At 37.9% G+C, this 10,585-nt stretch overlaps 1 protein-coding gene across 2 annotated transcripts in view; it reads right to left on the bottom strand.

Moving 5' to 3' along the window:
* Positions 1-6: 6 nt before the first annotated feature.
* Prrx1 (paired related homeobox 1) overlaps positions 7-10,585 on the bottom strand; it is a 70,791-nt gene continuing 60,212 nt past the window's right edge. The window contains exons 3-5 of one of the 2 annotated variants that reach the window (XM_004641862.3): positions 9,470-9,651; positions 5,626-5,697; positions 7-480 (exon numbers count right to left, since the gene is read on the bottom strand). In XM_004641862.3, the coding sequence (XP_004641919.1) occupies positions 5,643-5,697; positions 9,470-9,651 (237 nt within the window). In that variant the 3' untranslated portion in view covers positions 7-480; positions 5,626-5,642. The remainder of the gene's footprint in view (positions 481-5,625; positions 5,698-9,469; positions 9,652-10,585) is intronic. The other variant, XM_004641861.2, reaches the window with a different exon arrangement.

Here is a 10,585-nt window from a genome sequence, read left to right as displayed (position 1 = left end):
TGGCTGCTGAAGATTTTCTGAAAGCCTCATATAGTTACAGGATGAGTGGGCTGAATCTAACTGAAGAAGCTTAGAGTATATTAAGCAAAGCATGAACAGAGGGAAAAACAAAATAAACACATACAGAAACAAATGGCGGTGGTACTCCAGAGGGAGGAGGAACATTTCTTAACTAATTTTCATTTTGCTCCTCTCCTGCTTTTTTCTGCCATGGTCCCAATATTTTGGTTCTGTTTTGTTTGTTTTACTTTTTTTTTCCAGCGGAGGAAGAAATGACAGAGCAGGATAGGTGTCTTATGGTTTTTGATTTCTTCTTAGGCCTGTTTAATTATTGTTTTTCCTCAGTTGACTGTTGGCACCTGGTTCCTCTGTAAACTATATTCCTTGGCCTTCAGTCTCAGGTTGGCAATGCTGTTGGCCATGTTGACACCCTGTGCAGGGCTATTGTTGGCACATGTGGCAGAATAAGTAGCCATGGCGCTGTAGGGACAAAGGAAAAAGCAGGGAGAATAACAGGCATTAGTTTCACAAAGCTGCGAGTCAGTGCCCCAGATGGATGTACTCTCAGGAAGAGGTCAGGCAGGGGCAAGGGCTGGGCAAGATGCCCGTCAGGGTCTCTGATGGCTCCAGCTCTCCATTACTCCAAAGCTTTGGGGGAAGCCAAATGGTGGCCTATTTTGTAGGGCAGAGGAAAGCACAGAAGAATAAGACAGGAGAAGGAGAGGTATTTGCTATGTTGAATACAGTGAGTAATGATTTATTTCTGGGATGAAAGAAAAATTTGCTCAAGTTGAATAGCAGGTAGTTCATCAGCTGACTAAGATGGTACTTAATCTCTCTTTCTGTCTACATCACCAAGCCTGTGAGTGAAGAAGAAAAGCAAGCAGTTGAAAAACTAAAGAGGATTTTGTTTCTTCATTCCTGGTAACTGACCTTAATTTTAACAGATTTTAGATAATAAATAAATACCATAATAAATAATATACTTGAAAATAAAAATAATCAAGGTAACTTCTCTGGAATTCTTGATTCACTGGTTGATGGTAAAAAAAATGGATAAATGAAGACATTTTTATCAATCAGCCTTTGTCTTCTAATCACTTTTCTAGCACACATTGCCTTTTAGGTCAGTTATTATGAAAAAGTTAAAATTTCCTAAACTATCAAAGGTCCAAGTCTCACCCTCTGGACTATAGAAGTAATTTTTTTTTACTGTCCTTAATGCTCAGAAAAACATGAAGTTGTTTTCATTATCAGAAACTGTAATCAATATCTAGTAAACCACTAAGCATAGATGTATCATTGATAGGTTTTTGTTAATTGACCCAGAAGAAAGGAAAAAGAAATGGGGTTGTAGACTTGGCTGAAAATTATTTTTATTTTAAATAGTTAAAAGAAGGCTCATCTAAACTAAATGAAAGTGTTTCTAGTTGTTTCTAAGATTAGCAAAATCTCTTTGAACTGAGGGCTGAAATGAGATAGATTTAAAAATGGAATGGCATGTGCTTTTTTGTTGTCATCATTCCAATGGAATTTTGTCAGCCATGAAACAGTTTGTGGTTCTGGGGATCAAGTGACAAGATCAGAAAGAGAAAATTAAAGCTACTCTACAAATAGAGAGGCTATATTATGGACAGTTATCTGGATACCTCATGATTAGATTCATAATAACATATTTGAGCTCAATTAACTAGCAATTAACCCAGGAAAATTAAATATAATTAGTTTCAGATCACTTGGTTTTTCGAGAAATATATATCTTTAATTGAAAAGTCTTAGAGCATTGGAATAAATGCATGGGTAATGGTATACTCTGTGTGTGTGTGTGTGTGTGTGTGTGTGTGTGTGTGTGTGTGACGGCAGAAAGAAGCAGATGACCTCACAGTAAAAGTAGGTTTATTTTAGGAGTGAGATAAAGGACTGGACAACTCATTGAGGTGGGAATCTTTTTTGATTTTCTTACAGTATACCAAGAGCTGACATTTACAATATTTCCAAAGCTCACATACATAATCAAGTTCCTAGATGAATTAAGTGCCTCCATTCAAGACTACTATAAATATATGCATCCATAAAAACTATAGTTAAGACATTTCTAGGATATATTAAAGATGCAAAAAATAGCTAAGAAATGGTACAGTGTTTAATAAATGGATCTAAGTCATCAACTATTATAAGATTTGCCAAATTAACTTTCAACCATGTGTCTGTGAGGGAATTAAGCCTTAAAAATAGTATATGACTACTTTAATTTTAAACTCACAAGAGATAAGCTGGAATTATGAAGTATCCATATTTGATTAAAACTGATTTTTTTTTTTATCAGGAATCAAATTTAGGACTTCGCACTTGCCAGGCAGATGCTGTGCCAATGAGCTATATCCCTGGCCTGGATTAGAACTAAGAATAAAATTCAATGGATAAAACTTCATGACAGAACATAATGAAAATTTCTTCAGTGATAAGATATAGATTGTCATGGTGAATTGTGCTTTTAAGTACTTGGCCTAAAGTACTTGAGATACTTTTATCCAATCTCTGAGGTTCTGGACAAGCAAGATTATATTTCACAGAATTTTACACTTCCTCTGATAAACAAAGATGTGTTCCACATCCTTAGCAAATGGAATGGGGAACATTAGGATATAACTTTAGTTTACTGAAGTTCTTGTTCCTGTTTTCCAGAAGTGTCTATTAAGTGTGCTTACAGTTTTGTCTACGAAAGACCAACCATGCTGCAGTCACTACATCATCTACTGATTGTATCATCAGATAGTCTAGCCTGGGGACTTAACTATGGTAACACATTTCTCAGAAATACTGTTTTTCTCTTTAATGTAGGCCAGACAGTAATATTTGAAGAGATCTATTTTTTTACTCAAAAACAAATAAATGGGAATTAGAATCACATGTTGCACAGAAGATTGGACAATCTCCAAGACATTTTTCTCTTACGTGGCAGCCTGCACTTCAATGGGAAGGAACAGTGCCCTTGCCCAATTATGTGGTGGTGCTGTACCAGAGCACCATGGTAGTACTATAGTGGGGCTGTGACAGCATTCTACAGGAACCTATTAATTTAGTGAGATGTGAGGATAAGAAAGAAGTTGATATAAATTAATGAATTTTGCAATTACCTAAGTACTCCATAAGTGATAGCATTTTCACTTGGTGTAGCTTGAAAACTTTCACTTGATATGTTCATAAATTTTCAAAAAATGTATCTGACTCATTCCAGCATTTTATGACCATAATAAGTAGCATGAAAGAGGCCATCTTAATTTGTTACCTCTTCACAAATGTGAAGAATATATGAAACTATAAAAAGTAATTTTAATGATATTTTGTGCACATACTAAAAAATTATCTTTATTTTCCTCTAGTCATTTGACATACTTTTGCAACCTGAGCTAAATGTGCCATACAGGCAAGCAGTATGAAATCTCTGGACATGACAGCAACATGTGCCAGGTCAGAAAAGATAGAATTAATGAGGTAGTCCCATAAGAGAAGCTTAGTCATGCTTTAATCCTGGTATTAGCACATGACAAGGGCTTGCTTCCTAAAATGACAACACATGCCAGAGAGCCTTAAATGGCTGCCAGTCTAAGAAAATATTCATGACCACCTGTTTACTACATCATGGAAACTTCTCAAGTTCTGTTCTAGGAAAATAAAGAGAACCCTGGAATGTCTTATTACAAGACAGAAATCTACAAGGGCAATCTACTTATAGGACCATTCAGAGTATGTAAAATGACTACTTCTTCCTACTCAAGATTAAACTTTCTGTCATACATAGGACTAAAACTGAGTGATCTGTGTAGGTTAAGTATAGAACATCCAAAAGCCTGCTTAACTCAACCAGAAATCTTACCCGCACACCTTATCTTCTGAGCGGGAGCTATGTTTTCCTGTGATCAGGGTGCAGATGTGAGCTAAATCCTGGGACTTAGTTTATAGAGTTGACTAAAGCACTATTTTTATTTAATTTTTAGTGAAGTTCCTATTCTGTGACCAAGAATCTTCATAAAAGTTCATTGAGACATTAGAGATGAAAAAGAACACTTGCACTGTGTCTGCTGACTCAGCAAGCCTGCCCAGCGACTTCCCCAGAGTTTAAGTAAGCTTGAGATTATTCCATGTCCTTATTTGGAGATGCCTAGCAGACACAGCCCAGCCACAGACAGCAAAATGTTGACCCCGCCCAAAGAGTGGGAGTGCTGTTTTCATGGGGGACGAATCATTTACAGTCAGTTCAACCTACTCTGAGAAATTGTGAGAGGGAAATATGTTAAAATAACTGCCACACACTAAGTAAGTTCAGAAAATACTATTCAGGGAATGATTTAAAGCCAGGAAATTTAACGACTTCTGCCCCTCTGATTTCAAGTCATCTATAGTGTGAATGCTGTTAACTCACAAACAATTGAGGATAGCTTGGGAAGGAAAATTCTTGGCTCAATTTTTAAATTTAATGTTACTTTCAGTGTGTCCCTTTTGAACAAATGATAACAAACTCTTTAAAATTTCACCCAAATGTAAATCTATTATCCCAAGAAGTCTGTGGGTCTCCCTGATAATAGGGGTTTCACCTTCTTAGGCTTTTTTTCAAAGGCCACATTACAGTTGCTGTAATGTATAAGAGCTGGAGTCCATCTCTTAGTGTTCTTTAGTCAATAGAAGAACAATTGGAGGTACACTTACTTTGTCCAAAACAATTGAATACCAGTTTTCCTAGGTAGTTCTTTTTTTTTTTTTTTTAGAACCAGAGATTGAACTCAGACCCTTGCGCTTGCCAGGGAAGCGGTTATTCTACTGAGCCATACTGAGCCATCTCCCTGGCTCCCAGGAAATTTTTTTAAAAAGTGAGATGTCATGAATCATTGTGAAAGTGATCTTGTGTGACTTAAATAATCATTTCTAACTTTGGTTTTTAAACTTCTGAAGTTAACTTCTAGTACATATTTAATTCTTGTAAGTGTACACACTTGGCCCATATTCATACTTCCACTACAAGTTCAGCAATGCTTCTGCAGCATTTAACTTTTCTTTCTAGGAATGTTTCCTCTTGACACAAAACTTAGTGCCACAAAAGCTTATATTTTTTTAAATACACATTGCTTACCTTTGGATTCCAAAGACTTATGAGATATGTTATAGGGAAACCAGTATGCACTCAATTTTAGAAACAAGAGTACAAAAGAAATCAATGATCTTACTAGCCTGAGGATCAAATCACACAAGGACAAAAACACAGTTCTACTCCCTACTTCATACCCTCTAGTCATCTAAAAGCCTCACCATTCCATGTGTGTACTGAGTGTGAACAGCTTTAGCATCACCTTGGAAAGAAGCCCACCTAAGACCTAATGAATCACTACAGGCCTGAACATGGCCCCAGGTGACCCCATGCACAACCGTCTTTAAGGAGCTCTGCTCTTGACTCACATTACTCAATTTTATGGACTCACTTTCTTGTAGCTCTGGCTCCTTCCAGTATTTTCTAGTCAAAAACCTTACTGCTTACATTTCTAGAACTTCACACCCCTTTTCTTAAACATAATTATTTCCCCCTTAAGCCCTACCCCCAGCAGCCACCCTTCTCCCCATCTGACAAGTTACCTTTTCAGTGTCTTCCGTTAGAATCCGTTATGAAGCCCCTCGTGTAAACAACATCTTGGGAGGGACGAGGATCTATTTTTGAAAGTGTGAAAGGGAGAAATGAGCCAAATGCGTTCACCAGATGTCAGGCAGCACCATGACCATGACCAAATCAGGAAGGGAGGAGAAGGAGGAAGAGGGAGGGAGGGAGGGAAACTGGACAAGGACAATCAGCTTCTCTTTTATTTGTCACCAGTTTTCTTTTAAGTCCAGCCCTACCTCTAGAAATGGCACTGAAGACTAGTAGTGCAGAGCCAGACCACTGGCTATCTACCTCTCACAGGAAGAGAAGTGACTGAGGAAAGGTTTCTTGGCTACTTTTTCTCAAATAATAGTCAAAAGTCCAAACCTTGTCTAATATTTTCTGCCCAAGAGACAAAGCACTAGAAGATAGTGAGTCTTGATAGTTCCAGGGATGTTTGTGGCTCACTCTCATAATCTGCTTCATGAAAATCATTCAGGGCTAACTAATGGGTATGCATTCAAAAGGCCATCTTCTCTCAACTAGCCACAGATCAATAAAGAAGACACCTGATAGGACAGTAGTGTCCCTACTAGGAAATGCTTCACTTCTCTGGTTACTCAGTTGTTTGCCTGACATCATCTGCAATATGCTCAAGAGAATGAATGAGGTCATGGTATGAGATAATTAGAATAAACCGGATGTCCCAGTTGTTGAGGACAAATCTGGCTTATGCCTATTTTCCTAACACAATTATTATTATCATTTCCCCTTCACTTTCAAAAGCACCATAATTTGAATGACAAGTTATTCAATGTAAAATGTGTCTGAATGTAAAAGATCCCCAGAAAAAAATGTGTTGCCTATTTTCCAGCTCAGAATCTTGGCATATACAAGTAATTGCTTTTGTACTTTTATTTGTATTTCCAGGGAAAAGCTGAGGAAGTCAGAAAGCTGTCCTACATACACACTAACTAGTCACTCCCCTTGGGTTGCAAACCAAGCCACACACACTGGTCATCTCAGTGGGATGTCCACATGACCAGAATGTAGTTTTCAGGCATTTGTCACTGATGGGAGACACCTTAAATCAAAAAGTGATGCATAGATAGCTTTTCAGTCTTACAGTTTTTACTAGCCCCAACAGAATAGAAATATTTCAGTGGAATGAAAATACAGTCATGTGACCTAATATGGTGGACTGAATCAGGAATCACAAGAACTAGTTCTAAATCTACTTGCTGAAGACTTAAAGTTGTGCAAGGGTTCAGTGTTCTCATCTTTGGAACAAGAGCAAGGGTAGAGCTATCACACAGCAGTGTTCCAAGGATAAATCAAGAGAAATGCCTTTTAATGAATGTCGCATGAAAATTATCTAACTTGACATTATAATGGCAACAGGGAGTAGCAACTAAATGGTCCACAATACAGAAGGTGTATCATTTCCTTTGCTTTTCATCACTTTTTTTACTTATATAGTTCCTTAACAATATTTCCACTTCTGGGCACTCTTTGAAGCATTACACCATAATATATTTGTGTCTAAACATAGCAGAAAATCCTGCACATAACAGAATAGTATTTTGTCACTTTTAGCAATTAACGAAAATATAAACACTCAACTCAAGATTGGGTCAAAATATTATTGATTAAATACCACTTTAAATCATGACTTTTCTACTTGTATTTGGAGATTAATTTATTCTTAATACAGAATATAAACAGTTTCTATGATATTGCTTTAATTGGTTTTTACAAACTCTGTATCTAATAGAAATGATATATAAGCATACCATAAAATAAGTAAAATGTAATAGGTAATACGATTTTTAGTGAAAAGAGCAGAACACAAAATAATATGTACACTAAGGCTAAACTCATATAAAATATGGAATTCTAGTTTCAAAAATGAACAAACTATGTCAAGACGTGGAATCACGGACATTTTTGAAAATTTTTCAAAAATTTCTATATAATCTTTTCAATGAAAATAGAATATTTCCCCCAAAAGCACACATAGATTGCCATGATAATTTCAGTTAGATGCCCATATGGGAAATACAGATGATGCAGTATAGAGCTGGTCTTCTACTTTGGTCTAGGTTGTATGACCCAATATGAATTCAAAAAGGGCTCCACACCCTTTGGTGCGGTATACCGTGCTCAGCCTTCTACTGGTGGAAACCATCTAAATAGTTAACAGCTGGGATGAAAAGTTCCCCAAGAGTACCAAGCAGGGAAAGAACTATTGCTTTTTAGTTCTGAGCAAGTTCAAACCAGAGATCTGGAAGCATCAGGCTTTCAACTGTATCTATTTCATTAGCCATTCGATGAGTTTCTGGGCTACTGATAATTGTGAGGGTAAAAAAGAAGTCTTTCACTTTGTAAAAGACCTAAAGAATATGTGGTTTTACAGTGGGCTGTAGAATGTTTTTTCAGCAAATCTTATAGAGGAAGAGGTCACAGAGATACAACTAATCTTTAAAACATCAACTGAGATACATAAAATGTCCAGGCCAAGGGCCAAGTAGGCCCACAACAGGACTCTCTTGTGGTATCCATGACATCTCTGTGTACAAAGACCAAAGGTAACTCAGGCTACCTCCACAGCAAGGAATAGGAAATAAATTTCTTAATTTATTTATGGTGTTTTTCCCCAAAACTGATTTGGAACAGAAAGAGCATTTAGACGAAGCTTTGAGCTTTCATCAGAAGTATCAGCTTTGAAATATTTACATTTCACAAATGTGCTTTTTCACATCAGAGTTTAGCTTCAGCTAGGATTTCATATCCTGTAATTATTTTAAAATTTCTTCAGACAATAATTAACCTTAATAAAAAGGTAAACAAAAGTATAATTAATAAGCTCGTGAATACTTCTTCCAGTGAAATCACGCAGGGAGACTGTGGCCATGAGTTGCTTTCCTAGAGCACTCGGAGATAATTTTTTTTAAAAAGGCACTTTGGAGCAGTCACAACTTGTTGGGCTCCCATCTCACCTTTCTTAATGGTGTCAACTTGTGTTATCTGAATAGGATAATAAATGGAGATTGATAGTCTCTCAGTGTGATTGAAATCCTACTCTGTTGTTTGCTTCTTCAAAACATTTCACCTTTTTGTATAAAAGTTCAGGGTAAATTACAGTCTTTATTCAAAGGATATACAACACACACACACACACACACACACACACACACACACACTGACCCCCAAAGTAATCACCTGCAGTTAGATAAGAGTTGTCAATAGAATATTATTGAAATGATAAGAAATCTTCACCTACTAACAAAGAAGTGAAAATGATCAGAATGGACTTGAGTTTTCTTCTCTCTGTCACTTTTTCTTTCCCTTTCTTTGCCTTCTTCTATTTACCCTCCCTTCTCTCTATTTTAATTCAGAATTAGTTTTACTGTGAAGTTTGCCTTTGATCTCACCCTTAAAGCCTTGCATGTCAGTTTCCTACTTGAGTATCTTGAAACAAATCTATCTTTAATTTTGAATGGGGGTCGTTTTATCCTGGAATGCTTGCAAGAGGGACACTGAGCACAGCTACTATTAAATGATCTTTTGGGGGGCATCTTCCTCATCTTTGAAACCTTTGCAAGAGTTCCTGAGTCGAAGAGGAGATTGCTGATGGCCTGCCCCTCGCTCTTCTGCCCCATACCCTGCTCCTGGGGCAACTAGGAATCTCCTGTGAGAATGTGGGGATGTCAGCAAGTTGAGTGTCTCTGCAGAAGTTAACCCCGCAAGAAGTTATCAGCCAGCTGCAGGAGCAGCTTCTTGTGTGGCTGACCGCTGAGGAGCATATGAAGCGGAGCGAGGGACAGTGAGCCAGGCATTCACCTGTACGGAGAGGCTGTCCCCCAGGAGAGATAATCGGTGGGCCTGGGAGCAGGCCGAGGTACGATGGGCTGCTCCACAGCAGTCACGTCTCCTGAGTAGGACTTGAGGAGGGAAGCGTTTTTATTGGCCAGCATGGCTCTCTCATTCCTGCGGAACTTGGCTCTTCGATTCTGGAACCACACCTGAAGATCATTGGGAGGGGAGAAGGGCATAAGAAGAGAGGAAAATGGAAAAGACATTACAAGAATGAAATTTCAGTTGATTTTACTATGTAACATCTTCCCAAGGAGGATATAGGATAGGTATGGAATTCTTCCTAGAAAAGTGGAAATGCGCCATCACCCCTTCCCAGTTGGCCCCACTATAGAGCTTTTAAGGGTTGCATGGGGCCAGGGTGTAGCTCAGTGGTGCAGTGTGTGAACAAAACCCTGAGTTAAACCCAAAGCACTACAAAAGGTGAGGATGGTGAAATATTTCCAGTAGTCAAGACTCAGTGAGCACTTGGGAGACTGAGGCAGGAAGATTGCTGAAAGTTCAAGACCTGCCTGTGATACAAAGTGAGCTCAAGGATGGTCTGAACTGCACAGTGACACCATGTCTCAAAAAAAAAAAAACACTCAGAGATAGGGTTTGCGATAAATCCATAGGACAAGAAAATATGTTATAAGATCTCCATTGTAACAATAATCAAGTAAAGGAGGAGAAATATCATTAAACTTCTCTTAAAAATTTCAATGAGGGGCCGGGGAGATAGCTCAGTAGATTAAGTGCTTGCCTTGCCAGCGCAAGGGCCTGAGTTTAATCCCCAGTTCCACCCCCCCAAAAAAAAAGTCTCAATGACTTCTCTTGAAAGATTTTACAAAATCTTCAAAATATAAAAACTTTATCTTCCATAACAGCCATTAAATATTTAAAGAAACACCATCATCTTCCAGAAGTAGAACCTCTGGCAAAGCTTTAAGAAGAAAATGATTGGGGCTGGGGATATAGCTCAGTGGCATAAGTGCCTGTCTGGCAAACACAAGGTTCTAAGTTCAATCCTTGGAACCACAAAAAAAAGGAAGAAGAAGAAAAGGAAGAAGAAGAGGAGGAGGAAGAGGAAGAGGAAGAGGAAGA

The sequence above is a fragment of the Octodon degus genome, unplaced genomic scaffold (assembly GCF_000260255.1).
Source record: "Octodon degus isolate 3935 unplaced genomic scaffold, OctDeg1.0 scaffold00144, whole genome shotgun sequence".
Lineage (NCBI taxonomy): Eukaryota > Metazoa > Chordata > Mammalia > Rodentia > Octodontidae > Octodon > Octodon degus.
Note: the sequence above shows the minus strand (reverse complement) of the source record. Positions and strands in the feature narration are given on the sequence as shown.